This window comes from Tasmannia lanceolata, unplaced genomic scaffold, assembly GCF_043159265.1.
Source record: "Tasmannia lanceolata isolate RefF3 unplaced genomic scaffold, GAP_Taslan_0.1 ptg000013l, whole genome shotgun sequence".
Classification (NCBI taxonomy): Eukaryota; Viridiplantae; Streptophyta; class Magnoliopsida; order Canellales; family Winteraceae; genus Tasmannia; species Tasmannia lanceolata.
The window spans coordinates 30,899,538-30,922,314 of NW_027518690.1; the positions used below are offsets into that span (position 1 = coordinate 30,899,538).

General features: G+C 37.4%; 1 protein-coding gene across 1 annotated transcript; it reads left to right on the plus strand.

Annotated features, from left to right (window-relative positions):
• The first annotated feature begins 833 nt into the window (after positions 1-833).
• On the plus strand, positions 834-3,832 carry SOBIR1 (Leucine-rich repeat protein kinase family protein). Its single transcript, XM_077394483.1, has 2 exons — positions 834-1,932; positions 2,546-3,832. The coding sequence occupies exons 1-2, from the start codon at positions 906-908 to the stop codon at positions 3,406-3,408; spliced, it is 1,890 nt and encodes a 629-aa protein (XP_077250598.1). The 5' UTR covers positions 834-905; the 3' UTR covers positions 3,409-3,832.
• Positions 3,833-22,777: the final 18,945 nt, after the last annotated feature.

Genomic DNA, 22,777 nt, shown 5'->3' on the forward strand with positions numbered 1-22,777 from the left:
CTGTATTAAAAAGTACGGTATGGCCCACAACATAGGATGATCCAAACCGTCCATTAGATGGACCACAGCCTAGATAAGGTGTGCCCCAAAAATCATTTCCATAGGTTGATACTGAGGGGTGCGATCATCAAAATCGGGAGTGCTGATAACATTTCCCTTTTCTTTTTAGCATTTGTTATATGGGGAATGACACATTTGCGAAAATGACATCAGCACAACCATGTTTTAATAATTGCAAGAACACAACTTGTCTTTTATTACTCAAAGAGGCCAAAGATTTTTACAGTTTCCAATCCCATCTCTCAAAAGCCAATTAGTACTAAAGAAAAGACAAGCTGAGTTGGCTCAATTATTCAAACGTGGTTGTGCTGATATCATTAACCCATATCCACTACCTTTTTCTTTCCTGGACAACTCTCTTATACTGTACAAACAGTAGCCATAAAATACTCTATAGGGGGTGGCCGTGTAAGAAAAGGGGCGAATATATCACTTCCCTTGTTATTTATTTATTATTCACTACGTGGGGACCACATGGAGGACAATTTGGTCCATTCACAAAGCAAAATACACCAAAAGTGAAGTGCCAATGCGGTGTATCATAAAGCAAAAGTCTTCCCCCAAGTCTACGAGCAAAGAGCGAGAAAAACGCGTCTTAAAAATCTTTCCAACAATCTTGCACCGTCCGATCTTATCCTACCACACACAATGACTAATCTAAACCCTCCATCTTTCAAACTTTCCCTTTGAACGAATCGCCTTATTTGAAATAAAGAAACTAAGACCAACCCATTTTCTACGCTGGTGCTTTTATTTAAGCAAGCAAACAAAATCCCTTCTTTGTATTTAATCAGATACTCTTCTTTCAAAGCCAAACATATCTCCCCTCATTTTCCACACCTGCTATGGCCGGAGAATTCCATCCTTTTTTCTTCCTTTTCCTCTTCCTTTTCCTTTCCTTTTGCTCTCTCATTCAAGCCGGGGGCGGAAAAAGATGGAATCTCGATGCATCCGATTCCGACGCCCTACGTCGCCTTACCAAAGACATCGGTCTCGAAAGTCAACATAGCTCGGTCTCCGTCAACCCCTGCGGAATGCCTGAATTCTCCTGCGAGCGGAGAATCTCCGGCGACTCATCCCGAATCCGACTCACCCGAATCATCATCAAATCCCGAGGGCTAAAGGGAATCCTCTCGCCGGCAATTGGACTACTTTCTGAGCTCAAAGAACTTTCCCTCCCAAACAACCAACTGTCCAACAAAATCCCCTCACAAATCTCCTATTGCCGAAATCTCGAGATCTTAAATCTCCATAACAACAATTTCTCCGGCGAAGTCCCTGCCGGAATCTCATCTCTCGTAACCCTCCGGTCCCTCGATCTCTCCTCCAACTCCTTTTCCGGCGATTTGACCTTTTTAAAACACTTCCCAAATCTCGAAAATCTGACACTGTCAGACAATCTTTTTATTGGTAAAATCCCAATCTCTATCAAATCATTTCGAAATCTTCGATTCCTTAACTTGACCGGAAATTTCCTCGAAGGCCCGATACCATCATCATTACCTCGAATCGAATATTCCTCGAATATTCTCCCCCGCCGATACAGGCTCGCTGAGAATTCTAATTCCTCGGGAATCAACCCCACCGCAGAATCCCCCGCCCCTTCTCCGGCATCAACACCCGTGGGAAAGGAAAAACATAGTGAGAAGAAGCACATACGGAATTGGATTCTGGGGTTTTTTATAGGCACAATCGCCGGAATCATCTCCGGAATTCTATTCTCCCTGCTGTTCAGAATCGTTTTGACATGTATCCGAGGGCGACCCAAAATATCCGGGCCGGAGATTTTCAGCCCACTGATCAAACGGGCCGAAGACCTTGATTTTCTTGAGAAAGAAGATGGACTTTCTTCTCTGGTGTTGATTGGACGAGGTGTGTTGAATATTTTACAAGTATTTTAAATTTTTATAAGTAGAAAAATGAGTTTTTTAAAAAGTGTGGGTAATTTGCCTCATGTCTTTATATCTTCTATATATTAAAGAAGGCTCAGGGTTTTATTTTCTATAAGGCCCTCTTGAATTGCAATAAAAGCATTTCTCTTGAAATTTTTTTCTTTCCTCAATTTTATGGGCAAAAATATGATTATGATTAATTTATAGGGATATAATCGTAAATTGAGGGTCCGTCTAAATAAAAATTGAATAAACGTTTGTTTTTTCATATGTTAAGAAAGTAGGAAATTTTAGAAACATTTTCCTTTCCATACTTATCCAAAAAATTCTGGCAATCCAACTCTTTTTTTTTGTCTAATTGTGGGCAGGGTGCAGTCCTTTTCTTGACACAGGCATTGTATTCCTATGACCTATTTCCATCGAGTCACCTGCATAAGTGGGGAATTAAAGTCTATATGAGAAAGCTTTAACTTGCCTTGCCTAACTCCTTTTTTCTGCCCTCTTTCTTTTTCCTCTCTATGTTTCTTACTTCGATTATTTGCATCTCCACCATTTGATCACTCATGATACCAATTTTAATTTGTCCCAACCAGGTGGGTGTGGTGAAGTCTACAAAGCCGAATTGCCCGGAAGCAACGGTAAACTTATTGCGATCAAGAAGATACTTAATCCGGCCACGATCGAAACCACGGATCTCAATGAAGAAGATAGCAAACTTCTGAACAAGAAAATGCGGCAACTTCAATCCGAGATCAAAACCGTCGGTCACATTCGACACCGGAACCTCCTCCCTCTATTAGCCCACGTGTCCCGTCCTGATTGCCATTACTTAGTCTATGAATTCATGAAGAATGGAAGTTTACACGACGTGCTAAACCAAGTGTCCGAAAGTACCCGTGAATTAGACTGGCGGGCCCGACACAAGATTGCATCCGGCATAGCCGCCGGCCTCGAGTATCTTCATATGCACCATAATCCTCGCATAATTCATAGAGATCTCAAGCCTGCGAATGTATTATTGGATGATGATATGGAAGCTCGGATTGCGGATTTTGGATTGGCTAAGGCGATGCCGGAGGCGAATACCCACATGACAAGTTCTAACGTTGTGGGGACTTTGGGGTACATTTCGCCTGAATATCATCAAACACTTAAATTCACAGATAAATCTGATGTTTACAGTTTTGGGGTTGTGTTGGCTACATTAGTGGTGGGCAAAATTCCATCGGACGAGTTCTTCCAGAGCACACAGGAAATGAGTATGGTAAAGTGGCTGAGGAACATAATTGGGTCAGAGAATCCAAATCGAGCGATTGATCGTAGGCTTTTGGGAAATGGGTTTGAAGCTCAAATGCTTTTGGTTCTGAAAATTGCTTGTTTTTGCACTCTGGATGACCCCAAATCCCGGCCCGACAGTAAGGATGTGAGGTGCATGTTGTCTCAGATAGAATATTAACGCCCTGTTTGGATTGCAAGAAAAACATTTCTGATTCTTTTCATGGTTCGTTTAGAGGGATATTATGATAAATTGAAGGTTCATCTAAATAAAAGTTGACTAGGGTTGGGTCAATTTGTCTTTTATTGTGGATAAAAAATATATTTCCTTTTTTTGGAACCTGGCAGAAAATATTCCTGCAATCCAAATGGGGCCTTATGGGTGTGTGTGAAAGAGAGAAATCTGTCATCTATGTGTGTTATAGTTGAAAGTGTACCAACCTCTACTATTCTAAAGATTTGTGAGCGGTTGAGTGATTCTACTGTTTTATGGGTGTTAGAGTAACAAGAGTTCTTATTCCTATTTCCATGTAGCCACAGGCATAAGTGTAGAACTAAAAGTTTGCCTAATTTTCTTATAATATATCTTGATTTTCTTTCTGTCATTTTATCCGATCTTTAACCTTTTGTTTCCTATTTGGTTATTTGCATCTACATAATTGATCATTCATCATACTAATTTAACCAAGATCCACTTGTAATGTGCAGTGCATTTAAATCTCAGTCTCACTTTGAGTGACACTTAGGCCATTTTTGGCAACCATGAAATTTTTTTTTGAGGAGTATTAGCTTACCAGGTGTTGAGAGAGGCGTAGGGAGACCGAAGAGGGAAATAGTTAAGAGGGAATGAGTGAAGAGATGTGCTTGATAAACCAATATTCCATGGAAAAAACTGTCATGGCTGTCAAACATGGCCTTAAAGTACATTGTGATTCATGAAGAATAGTTCCGGTTCTTGCCTGTGGTTAGTAGTTCACAACTTCATTTTGCCATCGTCTGTGGTTGTGCTTGGAAAACTATAAATCCTCCTCGTCGGCATATATGAGAGATAATGTGTTGAGACTCAAAAGTTGTTGAGCAAGCCAAGTAAGCATACTATGTTTTGTTCCTTCATTCAACTCTAAGTATTATTACGGACCAAATTAGAGGAGCCAATAATTAAAAAAGATCCCAATTATAGAAATTTATTAATGAGGAACACTGTGAGGGCACTATCATTCGAGAGCCACACAGAGCTCGAGGCGGAATCCTCGAATCTCCACAGGAACCTTTCAAAATTGGGATTTTCTAGGGACCATCGCCGAAGGCATTTCGTGGCTGGATTGTTGCATGTGAGAGCAGCCACACATGCTCACTTTTCAGCAGATTTTGTCTTTTTCATTTAATTCATCTGAGGTGGCCGCTCTCCCAGGCAACAGCCCAGCCGCGAAATGTCTTCTGCGATGGTCCCTAGCAAAAATCCCTTCAAAATTACAGAAACTTATAAAATGAATAAATTTTATATAAAGTTGGGAAATTATAATAAAATTATGAAAACAAATGCATAAAAAATGTCATCAACCTTCAAACTCCAAGCACCTGTATAAGTAGAGGTGTAACTTGGGCCGGGATCAACCCGAACACGATTTCAGCTTGGGTTGAGTTGGCATTTCCTTGGATTGGGTTAAGTTAGGGTTGGGAACAGCCAACCCAATTTAGTTTCGTTAGGTTGGGGTTTAAACCTTTGGCAACCCAAACTTGATCTGGTTCCCCTAATTTTATCATAATTTTCAAAATCTAAGGGTTTTTTTTTTTTTTTTGTCCTAGGCCAAGCCGGATACAACCAGACCGAACCCAGCCTGATTTGAAAAATCTTAATGTTATGGACTTAATTTAATTTTCTTTTGGGAATAACCAACCTTAATTTTGGTTTAGGACGTGGTGATGAGATATGGCTTCCGTAACCGATCTAGTAGAATCAACACCATGGTATTCCCGGCAAATGAGGAAGGCACCCGATAGTTGATTGGCTCTTCATTTGGAGGACGAAGACCAAACTGTATTTGCTCTCGCACGAGTGATCAAATAGTCTAAGTTTTCATTTATTTTTTCGGTGTTGCTATCTATTCATAGTCTGCTCTTGTTGAACAACATGATTGTTTACTTATGATAACTGTGTTACGGAATCCAACGCGAATATACTCCCTTAGTTGACACAAACCTTCCTTAGACATGGTTTGAGCCTTATTAGAAGGTGCAGAATGCACCTCATAATTTAAAAACTCCTCTTGGAATTTGTTTTCTCCCCCAACAACAGGATTGAAAGAATCAGTCTCGTTGCCGAGATTTTCTTTTTAGGTATATAGAAAACAAATCTATAAGTATCCAAACCTTGATGTTGATCTAATCCTAGCAATGGTACTCTTAGTGGTAATGTAGATTGGTAGTGAGGTAGTGATCTAATCCTAGCACTGGTACTCTTAGTGGTAATGTAGATTGGTAGTGAGGTAGTGATCTAATCCTAGCAATGTTCATATTGGTAGTGAGGTGGTTTTTAGACCTTGAAGTGGGGTACCAAATTATGATTTTCACTATAGGTAGTTTGTCCCATCTAGCTTTTAGGAGATGTTACGATGAAAATTATGAGAATGGGCATGGTCTGAGTGATATTGCAGATTGTTCATATTGAAAGTGAGGTGATGCAATCAAGCCCAAATGGCCCGTGGGCCAGGCACGGCACGCCACGATACGAATGCTTTATGGGCCGTGCTGGCATTGGTTTGGGATTAGGCAAGGCATGGCCCACGGTCCCCTCGTGCTGTGCCTTGCCGTGCCGACCCACTGTTTTTCAATAAAGTTTTAATTTTAAAACTTCACACCTATTTTACTTGGGAGAGCTCCTTCGTGTGTAAAACAGTAGTTATAAATACACTACGTCCAAAGGAAGAAGAGGGTGGATATTTAAAGATGTGAGAAGGCTATGACCTATGTTAAGCTCACAAAGCGGGTTTTGTTAAATGTAAACATATTATAAGAGTTTTTTAAGCCATAATTAACTATAATCAGGTAATAAACATATTGAATTCGGGATAATGAACACAAAAGCAAAAAAAAATGAAAAGAAAAGAATATTTGATGGTTCTTATTTATATGGCAATAACTTGTTTCTTACACAATAATTATGCCTGCTTTTTTTTCTGAAGTTTAAACCCAATTTGCCCATAAAAAAAAGGAACACTACTCACTTGGAGTCAGGTACCTTTGAAAAATAAAAGACAAGGTGTTAAGAAAATTTGATCGTTGGTATTTATATAGGAGTAACTCTTTTAAGGCTACTGATATTTGCATTACTATATTTTGTTAATGGGACAAACTCACTTTGCCTTTTCTGATTTAAACGGCTCCTGGGAACTTTTGGGGAATTGTAACAGCCTCTGGCCTCTGATTAAATAATAAAAGACAAGGTGAATATGTCTAATTATCAAAATATTTTAAAGCATTTATAGTAAAATTGAGAATTCAATGTGCCCGAAATATTTATCTTGGAACCCGAGCGGCATCTTAAGTTTTATTAATATAAAAAAATTGTTACAAGAGGACATAGAACCTTGTCTCTAACTGACAAAGATACAAGGGAAAAGAAAGAAAAAAAAATTAAGTACAATTACACTGTGAAGTACAAATTGAAAATTACAACTTAAAAATTTGAAGTCTTCATCAATCTTCAGATGACTCGGTTGAGTCATCTTCTTGTCTTCCGTCTTGCACTCTATCATCTACATCCAATCAGTCCTAGATGCACACGCATACCTCTAATATTTTTTGTGTCATTCTGCTTCATCAGTCATCTAAGACCCTGTTACATGCACTAAAAGCAGACTCCGATGCTACAGTGGACACCGGGGATAGTAGATCACGTGCCATGGTGGATAGTACTAGCTATTTATTTTCATGTTCTTTCTACCGTGTCAAAATATCAAAATTCTCCCATTCACAAAGATTAAAGAAGCTTGAATAATCATTTCCCAAATACAAAGATAGCTCATCAGAAGATGTACTACGACTATATTTTGGTCCTTTTGGTTTATTAGTGACCCAAGTGGGTTATTTCTTCATTGATAGTTTCCTGAAGAACTCGATATTCTATGTCCATGTTCCGTCTCATATAAATTATACATAGAATTTAATATTGATCTAATAGCTGATAAACCATCTTGTACAGTTACATTTAAAATATGGCATGTACATCTAACATGAAATAATTTTTCATTTAAAATAGGTCTCATTTGAGATTTTAATAACTCTATTGCTGTAGTATTATTACTAGCATTATCAAAACTAATATAAAAACTTTATTTAGAATATTATATTCGCGAGCAATATATAATATAACTTTTGATATAGTACTTGCATTATGTGGGAATTCTAAAAGACTAAAACTAAGTATTCTGTTTCCTAGCATCCACTTGGAATTAATATAGTGTGCGTTCCACAAACATAGCATAAACTTTATTTACTATTCCAAATATCAGAAGTGAAATTTTTGCCATTAAAATTTGTAAAAGTTGAAATCAATTATTATTTACGTTCACTAAATAGTTTGAAAGAATCTGATTTTACAGTATTTCTAGGCACTTTTTTATAAGCAGGATTTGGAGCTTTTTGAACATATTTTTCAAATTTTTTTACCTTCTGCCAGAAGAAATGGTTGTTCAGATTTTATGAAGTATGATGCTAGTTCTCTCTTATTCCTATCATGAGAATAAGAAATTTTTTTCTAATGAACTAGAAGTGTGGCTTAATTGTGTTTGCTTAGGGTCTAAAGATCAATGCCTTTTTCTATAATTTTTGTAATGCCTTCCCAAGTGTCCTGTTCCACTGGTAGTCTTACAACTAAAATCTTTTTTACAAAAGTTACAAATAGCCATATATTATAAAACTCCCTTAGAATCTTTCCTTTTTTCAATAGTAAAGATATTCCATACTTTTGAAGTCCTACCTCTATGGGGCTTAGAAGAATTGAGAGCTCGACTCCTACTAGTACTACAAGGCTCTTGGGTGGGTTGATGAGGAATTTGAAATTTAGATTCAAGAGTAAAGGTATCCCCAGTCCAAGATCCTACACAAGCTTCCATTAATTCCTCATTTTCCATGATTTGGTTGGGGTCAAGGCCATGGCTAGGGAAAAAGCGGTCGTGTAAACTGGCCATTTAAAAAAAATAAAGATAAGCTTGAAGTAGATTTAAAAAAAAATTAAGGTTAGATACCTTAACTTATGTAATCAACCGGCTTGAATGGCCCACGGAATTATGTAAGGTGTTGAGTCCTCCCTCTTCTTCTTAATCGCCAATCGACGCCTCTTCTTACTCGTCACTGCGCAAACTTGATTAGTGAGAGAAGATAATTAGAGAAGGTAACAATAGAGCGAGGGAAGGTAATTAGAGAGAAGTTGATTGGAGGTGATTCGAGAGAAGGTAGTTAGGGAAAGAGCGGGAAGGTAAATAGATAGAGTGAGAAGTTAATTGGAAGTGATTAGAGAGAAGGTACTTAGAGAGATAGAAGATAAGTTGAGAATAATGTTGGTAATTAGAGAGAGAGAGAGAGAGAGAGAAAGTGATGGTGAGACATGAAGGAGGGAGGGATATTTATAATCCCCCATAACATGATAAGAAGTTACCAAAATACTCCCCAAAACTAGCCGTTTATAGTTGTTTGGGGGGGGGGGGGGGTTATTTTGGTAAAAATGGAAATTACTAAACTACCCCTAAACTAGTCCTTATTTTTTACTTTTAGGATTGGTATTTTCGGTTTTTAATTGTTTAAAATGGGTCATTTACGAAAATGCCCCTAAACTAGCAATTATTTTTTACTTTTAGGGGGGTATTTTTTATTTTTAATTGTTTTAAATGGGCATTTACGAAAATGCCCCCTATACTAGCAGTTATTTCTACTTTTAGGGGGCATTTTCGGTTTTTAAGGATTTAAAACTTTTCATTTACGAAAATGCCACCAAGACTAGCCGTTTTTATTACTTTTAGGGGTTATATTAGGATTTTCCACTAAAAGTCACTTTTTGCCTTTTCGTGCCGGGCTGTGCTGGGTTGACTTGTGCCGGCAAGCCAAGCCGGGCACGGCACGCGGTTTCATACCGTGCTGGTGTGGTCTGTGGGAAGATTCCTTTCGTGCCCTGCCGGCACAGCCCATTTGCCACCTTGAGGCGTATCTGGTGAAGTGGGCAATCTTATCCCAAATATCTAGCACAAAGGGCTGTTAGGAAACTTACTTATTTGAGAGATTACATTTCCTAAGTCTCTTATTTTCATTTAGCATGCTACTATTTAGAGATTTAGGAGGTGGTGGAAAGTTTACTTTTGTTTGTAGTCCAAAGAGGTATTTTTTCTAGTTTTTGTAAGTAGTTTTAGAATTCTTTTAGGAGAATTTTTATCTTGGTTATTAAAAAATGTATGCGACTTCTGTGGAGGCACTTTGATTGATGAAGTAATTTCTTACAGTTTTGTGAAAAAATGACTTTGAGGTTCTTTCCCTCTTCGTGTAGTACAGTTTCGGATAAAGGTGCAGATTTAAGTCGTTTGCCATACAAGTTTTGTTTTGGGGGGATGTTAACCTTTTTTACCATCGTGCTCCACGGGGTTGTGAGACCCGATCTAGAGGCGGGCGGCGGGATGAGACCCTGCGGCCTCTCGATCTCTACACGAGTTGGAAATCTCTACAGTGGCTCTCTCAAAATAGTGCCCTCATAGCATGAGTCTATGGAGTATGCAATACCACTTGATTCGGAGTAAACTCAGAACCAAGTCGTACCTGAATATAACATCCCTACACATATCCAAAGATATGATAGGAAATTGAAAATATGAGAGTTGCCATCCAGGATTAGGCCTGGAACCCATTAACTACTCTGTGCAATGGATAACTAGAAAGGAAAGGGTCTGTGCCTGGTTACAAGTGGGGAAGGTGTTAGGCACCCCACTCGCCTGAGAAAAACTCGGTCCCTTATGACATTTTTTATTATTTTTGAAGAATTTTGGGCGAAAACATGTAATGGGAACCTACATCCCTGAAAAGAATGACCTATCTAAACATGCATAGCTTGGGGATGGGCAATCACATCCACAAAAGAAAAGGAAAAACCATCCATTGCCAAAGGAGGGTTGGTATTAGTATCACCTGACATTGGAATGAACAATAGAGATGAACATTAGAGCCCGCCGTCTCCTCCTCTCAATATATATACAGGCCATGTACCAATCCAATATCAGATAACCCTAATACCTGTCTCCACTATATCCTAACTCATCTCATCTAAGAAAGCAGTAAACATACACATGCATACTACAGCTAAGCACATAAGCAGATATATGATGAACATATATCAAGGGATGAGATGAGCAGATAATCAATAAAGTAAGCAAATAATCAAGACAAGATAAGCAGGTAAATGCTACAGCTAAGCATGTTAATAAACATATAATCAAGAGATAAAATAAGCAAATAATGCTATAGCTAAGCATGTAAATAAGCATGTGATAAAAACAATAAAAAAACAAACAATGCTATAGTTAAGCATGTGATCAAAGCAATAAAGAAATGTAATGCGATAGCTAAGCATGTCATCAATGTAATGAAGAAATGTAATGCTACAGATAAGCATGTAATCAGAGCAAGTCTATGCTAGTCATGTCAAACAACTAATCAAAGAATCAAAGAATATGTAAAGGGATTTGCGGGAGAAAAGGGGCTTATAGGTTCGAGAGGGCAATCGTCCTTACCTACAACCTGTATCCAATGAAATCAACTCTTAGAAGAGTATTGACTTCGAACTCCCGTCGACAACAACCTTTTCTTCCTTGTAATTGGTTGAAAACTGTTTTTTTCTTAGGTTTGTAAAAATCGTCTTGTTGGCTTTGAAAACAAGCTGAAAATGTTTTATGTTTAAGAAGATTTGAAAGATTTGAAGAATTTTTGTTTTGAAAGATTTGAAAAGTTTTATTGAAAGGTTTGAAATGTTTTTGAGAAAGGTTTGACTAGACTTGGGTGAACCCAAGCTGCCTACGTACCCTGTGAAAAGGGATCAAGCCAACGTAACAAAATACATTTTTAGTATTTTTTTAGCTTTTTATATCTTTTAGATTTTTCAATGTTTTTGTATTGTTAAAGTGTTTTCACCATTCCAGCTAAAGGGAACCTATAAGACAACACCCCGTGATCCACAGCCTGGCGGAGTGTCAACACTAATGACAGAATCCCTAGAGCCTAAGGGACAATCCCTAAACAAATGAACTAGAGTCCCACTATGAATGAAATGACCCCAAAGAGGTAACTAAACTGAGCTAATCTCTAGGTGATGGAATATCTAAGCTATAGGACATGCTCCTAACTAAAGAACTGACTCCTAGGCTAAAGACAGACTCCCTGACTAAGGAGAGACTCCTAGTCTATAGGACAGACTCTTAAACTAACAACTCTATAAAGGGAAATGCTAATAAGACAAAGCATGTCTCCTAGAAAAAGAGAAGACAACTGAGGTACTAGTGAGATTGGGCAAGTCTCCTAGACAGAGAGATGGGCTCTAAGTAACCTTATTATTGCACTTGCAATGATAAATAGGAATATGATATCTAAAAGACTAAGTTAGTCTTTAATTAGTAGGGGGATGTTCTATTGATGAGACTAGGACAATCTCCTAAAGGGGTTGACTTACTAGTGAGACTAAGGTAGTCTCCTAAAAGGATGGGCTCCATTTGTCCATATCATCGCCCCTGCAATAATGAACTACATCTTATGTGACGAGTTACAACTATCATTTTATTTCTTTAATAAAGATCAATATCTCATAGAGGGATTGACTTAATTAGTAAAAAGAACTGACCAGTTTAAAATAACCACCATTAGATCATGAATAATCGAAGAAAAACTATATTCAACTACCCAGTAATCACCCAGACTGTAGTTTGAGTACAAAATTGTTAATATAAATCACTTCATACCATGAATTTCTTGTAATGCAAGCAGGTAACGCAAGCAACCAAAATTTACCAGTATACACATTCTAGTTAAATTGATTAGATAATATAATCAAGCAAATGAACTAATTTGGTAAAATGGAATATATTTAATTCACAAGTCATACCAAGTATGGCCGTTTACTCAAAAATATGAGAAACCCCTCCACTCAAACATACTAATTATTCTTAAGAATACTGGCCTATCCTATACATTTGTTATTAAATAAACAAAGCCCCAAACGTCTATGATTCTACATAAGTAAAGACAAATGAGAACTACGTATTTGCAAATGGTGTATGATCCAGTCCTTAAAAATAATGATGTTAATCTCATAGACAATATATATATATATATATATATATATATATATATATATATATATATATCTCATTCTACTGGAGAAAACTAAGTAAATGTATGCTCCTAACCTGTTGTCTGACAAGAGTAACTCAGGTAAGATATTTCCTTATGGTTAACACAGAGATGTTGGATAATATAAAACCAACTACATGTTGCATTACCATCAGCAAGAGCTCATATATTTGATCTATTACCAAATGACTTATTCAAAGGCATAAAAAAAATCAGTCAAACATTACTTCCTGAACTTGTACAACCAACAACCCACCAATTCAAATTACTCCTGAAATCTAGTCGTGATTTCACTAACGTAAAACAGAAATAAGGCACTAACATAACACTTGTTACTGCATAGGATTAAGCTTATTCTTTACAACTACCAACTAACATGAGCATCATTTCATAACAACCGATCAGAATATTAGCACAATTGTTATTCTTCCTTGATAATAACTCCCAATGTCAACATGAAACTCAAATATCACAATTTTCTTAACAGAGGTATTGAGAATATCAACATATCCATTTTACTACAGAATTAATCTCATAAATTTAGTTGACTAAAATTGTTATGCCAAGTCTACGCAATGAAGTCCAGACAAAACATGCACATTGAAAAATCCAAATCTTAACTTATAGTTGAGATCAGAAATCATACATTGGTTATTAGCAAAATGAGCTTAATAACTAAGAGATCAGTGAGCATATACATGCATTTATTCAATTACTTTCATTAGTAGCTAAACCATAATTATTTTCCTCACTTTTATTATCTTAAACACATGAATTCTGCACTTCAGTTAACATGATCATGCCTACATCATCAATTTCAAAGATTGTATGCTCATCATCTTATAAAGTTGAAGGCAAAAAATGTTAATGTAATGTCACGAAAACTATGAATATAAACAATTTCTCATGTAATTCTAGCTCTTAACTGTCATCAGGTAGTCATTTAACAAACTAGACTAGATGAGACATCTAACCTGGCAACATATAACCTAGCAACATACCTTCACAATCGAAATACTCAAAGTCTAGGAGGTTTATAATCATCATCGAGCCAAATTGTTCTATAAATTCATTGATCGCACAAAATTTGTTATCTAAAAAAAACTATTCTCTTATTCAAAGCCATTTGGAAAAGACAAATTGATAACAAATAAACTATTGAATGTATCTTTTATTCACAAAAGAACTTAGAAAATCATTTTTTAAATCCTAAATTCAACATAAATTCAATATAAAATCATCTTTGTATACAGAATATAAGGATCACAATCATATTTTAGATTTCAACATGAACTCTTGTTAAAAAAAAGTCAGAGGAATCATCAATCATTTCTGCAAAATTATGCATTCATTGAACTATTGTAAAACAATCACAAGGATAATTTCGTATGTGTTAAAAAAATGACTAAAGGATCATAGCACTAGCATGAAATCAGATCTGTCTGAAGGAACACACAACACAGTACATTCATGACTAATTCTCCATTTACTGTTACATTCATTCAGCAATGCAGGAAAATGAGCTTGAGTCTTCAATTACTTATTATTTTCAAAAGAAAATCAGTATCTTAATCACAATAATCAGATTAAAAGTATGAACTCCATTTACTGACTAAAAATCATGATAATATTAGTAGATCTAATAATTAATGCTTCACTAATCAACAGAAATCATGAAGAAAAGATGAAACTCTTAAAATCAATATTCATACCAATATTTTTCATGCTAAGGAAGAAAATGAATGCTAGTACTTAATTAAAACAAAGTTTAATCTACTAATGAGAACTCTGATCAAACCTCTAATAATTGGAATTTGAAAGGACTGAATCGAGAACTTCTCTTTGCTGAAAATCACTGTAGAAGATGAGCAAATCAATGACCGAAGCTCATGAAATCATCGAGATTATAGAACTGATTTAGATCTGATTGTAAGGGATCAGATCTAAGGATCTTCAAGAAAGGAAAGTAATAGCTCGAAGAATTTAAGAGTTGACGAAAGAGCTAGGGTTTAAAAGAGGTCAAATCTAGAATTTCTTGGTTAAGGTAAGGTTTCTAAGGTCTATGAGGTGAAGAGGTGAAATAGATCTAATGTCAGAGGAAGAAGTAGGTTACAGAGAGGTGATAATCAGAGGTTTTGGCCGGATTCTGGCGGGATCTCGCCGAAGAAGATGAAGGTAGGCTAGGGTTTGGGTTCTTCTCTCTCTAGCTCTCTTTAAAAGAATCCTAAAAATCCTAGAATTGGAAATGAGCTCTTCTAATGAGAGGGTTTGCCCTCTATATATAGATTTTGTAAATTTTTGTCCCCCCTTTAGTTGCTAGTGGACACCCCCTTTTGAAATAGTTTTTGTCTTGTTTTGGTTGAGTAAGGTGGTCTTGTCAAAGATGAGTAATAAAAATGGGAAATGATTTATTCACTCCTTTCTCTCTTCTCTAGACAACTCCCTTTTGGATAGTTCCTACCCCTTTCTTCTTTTAAAACAACAAATTATTCTTACTGGACAACCCCCAAACTGGATAATCCGCTCCCCTCTTTTTACACTATGATTATAATTAGTCTTGTCTTATCAGGTAATTTTTTGCAGATTTCAACAAAATTTTGCAGGGACCTTATTGGGATTATAACCTACCATAGGGTAAATTTCGAGGCTCTCACTTATTTGAGGGATTTTTATTTAAACAAATTGGTTTAGGGTTCGGACAAAATGGGGCGTCTACAGGGGTGAACTTGGTGAAAGGGAAGTTATGATCAAACAAGCCTTAATCGGCACTACCGTGATATTGATATATACTTCAAGTACGTGAGTTTTGGCAATATAGCGACAGAGTATCCAAATAGAAGGTGCATAAATTTGGTCGATGAATTTGACGAGTTTGTCAAATCAAAGGTTCTAGAAGAGTAATCACACTGAAAACTATGGACCAATCCTAGCAAGACGTTGGTAATTCGATGTGATATGAATACTGCTAAAGTTGAAGAAAAGCCACACTGATTACAGCATAATATTTTTCATACAAGATCTATATCGAATGGAAAGATTTAAAATCTCATTAATGGTGGGAGTTGCGAGAACGTGGTGACACAAGAGATGGTTGATAAACTCAATCTCAAGAGCGAGATGAGGCCTACATCTTACAAGCTTTCATGGTTCAAGAAAGGGAATGAGGTACTGTAGACATCCCATTTTTCCAAGATCGGACTAGTTAACCAGCACTGCTTAGTTTCCTTCTATATCAGCAAACAATGTCAAGATGCTCAATGGAGCGATGTGGTGCCGATGGATGCTAGCCACTTTTGGTTGGGTCGACCATGGCAATACGATCGAAAAGCTACCCATGGTGTATACAAAAACACTTGCACGTTTGTTGAGGATGGAGTGGATGTGATTTTGGGTCTTTCTAAGATGGAAAGTATTCATAAGCCTTTAAAAGGGGTGAAAAGTAACTTTATATCCATGGCTGAATTTTTTGAGGAATCGCAAAAAATAAGGGATTGATTCAAGAGAGAAACCAAAAATATAAAGAATTAGCCGATAAGATTAGGAAGCATGCGAAATTTAAAGGAGACCTTTTTTTGATCAACATTAGAAAGGAGAGGTTCTCAACGGGTACATGTGGCGAGTTACAAGACCGAGCCGACATACCGTTTTGTGTACTAATTAGTGTATTGGTGAGAATGCTTATATGATTGATCTACCTGGTGACAATAGACTTTCTACAATTTTTAACGTAGTTGATTTGGAGACATATCAATGGGATTATGGTAATGATCATCTGGCCTCGAGGACTAGTCCTTTTCAACTAGGAGGGTATGATGCAGCCGTATCTATTGAAGTGGGTGACCTTATCCCTAAAATCTAGTTCAGAGTTGTTAGGAAACATAGTCTCTTCTTTACCTTTAGCAAGTCGGATACTACTATTGAGAGATTTATGAAGTGCAGTTTACTTATATTAGTAGTCCAAAAAAGGTATTTTTCGATTTTTTGGTGAAGTAGTTTTAGGTGCTTTTAGGCGGACTCTTATCTTGATTATTAAAAAAATGTATGTGACTTTGGTGGAGGCAATTTCGATTGATGAAGGAATTTCTTACTATTTTTAGAAAAAATAGAGGGTTTGAGCTTCTTGTCCTCTTCTTGTATTGCAGTTTTAGATAAAGCCGTAGATTGAAACTGGATTGGCATACGAGTTGCTGCATTCTTCCATTGCACTCTTAGGTGGTTTGTAGACTTTGAATTGGGGTACTAAAGTTTGATTTGCACTCTAGGTAGTTTTTAAGATCAAGCTTTAAGGAGATGCGATGATGAACATTATGAGAATGGGCATGGGACCAGCCGAGGTGACGATCGAATACTACAAGTAACTTGCAACAAAGGAGGAAGCTAGGATCAAAATAGCTTGATGAGAAAAATAAATACAAATTAGATGACGACATATGTCATTAGCATTTGATACCATATGTTGGAGGTAAAAGTGTGTCTCCCCTTTGGGCTGACAGTGTTTGTGTACTAGAAATGGTCACTACTCAATGTGTTAGGCCAATTTTGACCCTAAGCATCAAAACGATTATGCAATCGCTTGTAAGCAGATAACGCAAGGTTGTCGGCTGCAGGCTGTTGGCTTGGTCACTTGTCAAAATAGGCGATTACAAAGGTTTTTGTTCCCTTCTATGGGCTGCTTCTGGAATACAACTGCGGGCAAGGTTTTAAATTTCGGGTTCGATACCGATTTCAGACTCCACCGAATCCGAAATTTCAGGATTTCACCGAAATTTCGGGCCGAAATCTCGTAATAATTTAAAAAGATTATTTAATTAATTTCAAAATTTCAGACCTAAATTTTGTAACATTTTTTTTTTAAATACATTTTCTCAAAATTTCGGCCGAAATTATCGAAATTCGGAAATTTCGGCCGAAATTTGGGATTTCGCGAAATTCCGGATTTTGGCAAATTTCAGTTTCAGCCTCCACCGAAATTTCGGATTTCGGCTGAAATTTCAAACCTTGATTGCGGGTCAACAATTTTAACTAATGGAGGTCCTATATCGTGTGATGATTTCTACGGTAGTAGCATCATGAACCGTGTAGCAACTGAGGCATAACTACGGCCTGCAATTGTTAGTTATGCATGCAATTGTTTTATCTGTGTGGCGGGCCACAATTTGGGACTATTACTTATCCCGTCCTTGTGTAAGCCTCGCACGTTTCCTCCACGTGGTACATCCTTAATCATCGGATTTGCCCTGAACGTGGCTTGCCCTCGGCTTCAAAATCGTCTCGAATTTTGCGAAACTACCAATTACTCCAAAAGCTTAAGTTCGTAGAGTTGGTATTATCAATTAAATCATTTATATTTCAACACTCCCCTCTCATGTTTGGTCTCTCTTTTTGGGGGTTGGCCATACACTTGGCACATGTGGCATCTCTTGTTGAGAAAATCCTCAGGGAAATTTGATCCGATCATGCACAAATAAACGGAAAAGTAAAATAAGAAAACAAGCCACACGATGAGGACCGGGATTTTGCGTGGTTCGACCAATTACCTACATCTATACGGAAGAGAACACGATCTTCCACCATGAGAAAAACAATATACAAGGACTACAATGGATTAAGCCAAAACCGACAAACCCGTAACTCTCTCCTTGCTTCTCTCAACCAAGACTGTACATGAGAGATCCGAGAAAACACCAAAGAGAGAACCTTGGTAGAAAATCCCGTTCTCCTTCTCTCTCCTCCTCGCTTCTCTCTCTCTCTCACTCCCCTTGTGGTAGCCGACACACCCCAAGCCTTGAGCTGTTGTCCAAGAGAAAACACATGCTCCTCTTCTTTTATATCTAGGTTTCCAAAAACCTAAAGTCTTTCCTTGATATTTTGGAATCCCACTAAAACAAGAAACTAAACTTGGGAACCATGAAACTTTCCCAATATCTCTCTCCCCCCACCCTAAAATTTCTCCTCTCCCTCTCCGCCTCCCTCCTTCCTTATCTAAAATCTCTCTTTCTCTCTCTAAAAGCTCACACCCTACGTCTCTTTACTTAAGAAAAATATCCGTAAACCCTACCTCAATCACTTTCTCTCTCTAGTTCCAAGAATTCTCTCTCTTTAAAATATCTCTCTTCCACCCTAATATCTCTCTCACAGAAAAGCTCATTGTAAAAAAAATCTCTAAACCCTTTGTCAATCTCTTTCTCTCTCTCGGGTTCCAAGAATGGTCTCCCCAAATATTAGAATTGGTATTAGCATTCTCTTTACGGGAGGAATTGGAATAGGATTAGAATTCGGTAACCATACCGATTCCTGATTCCCGTAATCCAAACGCACCCTCTGGGTTGTTCGAATATGTGGATTTTTAGTACGGAGGAGTTGTTGGGTTTTTAACTCAGGAGTCAGGACAATTGGTCTGCTACCATGTGAATTCACCAATTACTCCAAAAGCTTAAACATTTACCGTTTGTATTATTTAATCTTTTATATTTAAAAAGAGTGAGTTCACCATCGCAGAAGGCATTTCGGTGAAAGTCTGTTGCATGAGAGCCCAGCCACCTCATGAATAAGGACAAAATATGTTGAAGAGTGAGCCTATGTGGCTGCTCTCTCATGCAACAGCCGTTCCACAAAATGCCTTCTGCTATGGTCCCTAAAAAAAATTTCCTGTAAAACACCATGTAAAGTTAATATTTAGGGGCCATTTCGATACGCGGATTTTAGAATCCAGGTTTTTAGTTTGAAAATAGTGTAAAAGAGGGTTCATGATCAAGCTGTTGTATGCTGTCCTGATGGCGTTTCTTGGATTTTAAGTGAGAAATTCAGGTTTTAAAAATCTCTCCCGCATCCTGAAATTTCCAGAGCCTGCAAATATGGGAGGATCAGCTACTCTCTTGCTGACGGAAAGAAGAGCTAGAAGTAAAAAGGAGTAAAAAACGATGGCTGGTCTGCTTCTTCTCTTTTCTCTTAGCTACAATTTTGAGGAAACCTCAGATTCTAAAATCCGTGTATTAACGGCCCCTAGAGTTAAAAAAAATTTCCTGCCAAACACCGTTTAAAAGTTATTGTTTAGAAAATTTTCACTGTATACCTTTCGCTAGGTGAGAGCTATGACGATGTTTGTTAAAATAAAAGAGAAAACAAAATTACAAGCAAGATTAGCATACACGTACACACATACAGCTGGCAGATACGATAAACAGTTGAGATTTGTTTGGGAGGGATTTTGCTGGAGGGACATTCACGTCTTACCAATTTACCATCAAATGCTCATAAAGTAGCTTTTTCTCTTTGAATGTGGATCAAGGATTCATAGACAAGTCAAAATTGAAGTCTGACAAAAGTTATGGAAAGGTACAACACTTAATTTTCTTTATTTTATTTTATTTTATATTTTCACTATTCTATGTAAAAGATAAAATGTAGGGGACCAACTTTGCCGGGTTGGGACCAACCCAAACAAACCCGAGGTGACATTACCTTAAGCGTAACCCGGCCCGACCCATGCTGCATCAGGTCGAGGAGGATCAACCCTAATCCATCCCACCTCTAAAATTTGCAACCCTAACCCAACCTATCTAACCTGATTTTGTAAATCGGGTAGAAACAATGAACCTATGATTTTTTAAATCACAATAAAATTAAGGAGAAAGGGGATGGGTTCTGGTCGGGTCGAGTTGCACTAGGCCTCAACCCTAAACTGACTCGAAATTAGATCTGGTTGGCTTTACCCAACCCTGCCCGAGGAAATGCCAACCCAACTCTAGCTGAAATCGGGTTGAACCCGCCGGGTTCGGGTTGACCCCGACCCATGTTCCACGCCTACTTAGAGGTCAACATTTCTTTTCATTTTCCTATTTCCATTTTTTTCTCTTAATAGAGGGTTTCTAATTACTAACCTTGAATGGAAGTAAAATGAAAGCTATAATTTGGATGTTGTGGTTCTTACTACACAACTTTTTGTATCAAAATAAGGATGGTCTAATTAGAGATATGTTCTTTGATGGCCTACCCAAATGAGGACCATTGTGTAGTAATTAAATGCATGACTTTTAACGACGCATCTTTGCTTTTGAGGAAAGCTCTCGACTGGGGTATTGATTCAGAGACATCGATGAAGCTTCTGTCTGGAAAAAAAGAAAGAACTAGAATTAAAGAAAATAAATGGAGGGCCCATCTGTTCAGGTTCCAATTATTCATTAAAACAATCATATCCTCAGCCCTGTTTTTCTCGCCATACTAAATGTTGGCAAGTTGCCTTGTTTCACACTGCATATTTCCAATTACAACTAGGGTTGCGAGTTGTGGTGGGAAGTGGGAACGAGAAAGCAGTCATTTTAAGTTATGAAAACCTAAGATATAAAACATCCTAAAAATACCCACAAGGTCTGGCGGCTAGAAAAGGGGCTCGAGTGCGGGGTGAGTGAAACAAGAGGAGAAAAAAGAAAGGAGCTGAGTGTTTGTGGTTAGAAAGGAGATGTTTTTCTCTTTGGATGGCTCTTGTGTATAATCTTAGTTGAGAAGAAAGATGAAGGATTGTCCTTTGCGGGTTTCAAGTCTATCTTGTTGTAATCCTTGTATTTTGTTTTCTCATAGTATCGTGTAAAGAGTTTCAAGATTTGCGATAAACTGCAACCTTACATCTGTTGTGACTGTGTAGCTATTTATATTAAATTGAATAAGTACATGACTGTAATGCCCTTTGATAGGATGATTATTACATCACAGATATATTACCTTATTACCCTAGCGCAATTTGTACGGGTTTGTGAAAAAAATGACAAATTGGATCTGAGATATGGAAAACGTGCCGTCGATAGTCCTTTTGTAAAAATATCTGCAATCTAATGTTCCATTGGAAGGTGATAAACCATTAGTTCTCCTTTGGCAACCAGTTAGGAATAAAGTGATAGTCTATGTCATGTTTCATTCGAGAATGCATGATAGCATTCGCCACCAAATAAGTTGCTTCGATGTTGTCACAATGTACTTCCACTGGCTTGGAGAGAAAAATATCAAGATCTCTTAACAAAGACATGATCCAACATGTCTCTACCACTGTGTATGCTATTGCTCTATATTCTGACTCTATGCTTGAATGAGAAACAGTTGATTGTTTCTTTGCGCACCAAGAAATTAAATTTTTACCAAGAAAAATACAATAACCCGTTGTGGATCTTCTTGAATCAAGACAACCGGCCCAATTTGCATCAGTAAAGGCACGAAGATGGTTAGTAGAATTGGAATATAAGCAAATGCTATAGTTGATAGTTCCCTTTATGTATTGCAATATTCTCTTAACAGCTTGATGATGGCCTTCTATAGGGGCATGCATGAATTGACAAACGAAATTTACGGCATAAGAAATATCCGGTCTAGTGAATGTTAAATATTGTAATGCCCATACAATTTTGCGATATTCAGTAGGATCCATTAAAAAAGAACTTGAATCATCTGATAATTGAGTCTTTGGTGTAATGGGGGTAGAAACGGCTTTTGAACTATCCATTTTAGTCTTTTGAAGAATGTCAGCAGCATATTTTGCTTGGCAAAAAAATAAACCAGTTGGTGTTTTGGTTGCTTGGATGCCAAGAAAATAATTTAAGTTGCCCAAATGGGTCATAGCAAACTCATTTTGTAGGCTAGAAATGATGGATTGGAGAAGAGATTCATTTGAAGCAGTCAAAATGATGTCATCTACGTAAAGTAAAAGTACAGCCGGGTTCTGAAAATAAACATTGAGTTGTCTGACTGACTATTTCTGAAACCATTTTCTTTCAAAAATCCGGTGAAGCGTTGAAACCCTGCACGGGGTGCTTGCTTTAATCCATATAAAGCTTTCTTGAGTTTGCAAACATGGTTGGGGTATTCGGGGTGTACAAATCCTTGAGTTTGTGTCATATATATAGACCTCCTCTTTTAATTCACCATATAAAAAGACATTTTTAACGTCAAGTTGACGTAATGACCAATTTTTAGATAAGGCAAAGGAGAGAACAACTCGAATAGTTGCCGATTTTATTACTGGAGTGAAAGTTTCATCATAGTCTAGGCCTGCTCTTTGATTGTAACCCTTAGCGACCAAGCGTGCTTTATAACGTTCCACGAAACCATCTGCCTTTAGCTTCACTTTGTACACCCATTTCGAACCAATAAGATTTTTCTTTGGTGGTAAGGGTACTAAATCCCAT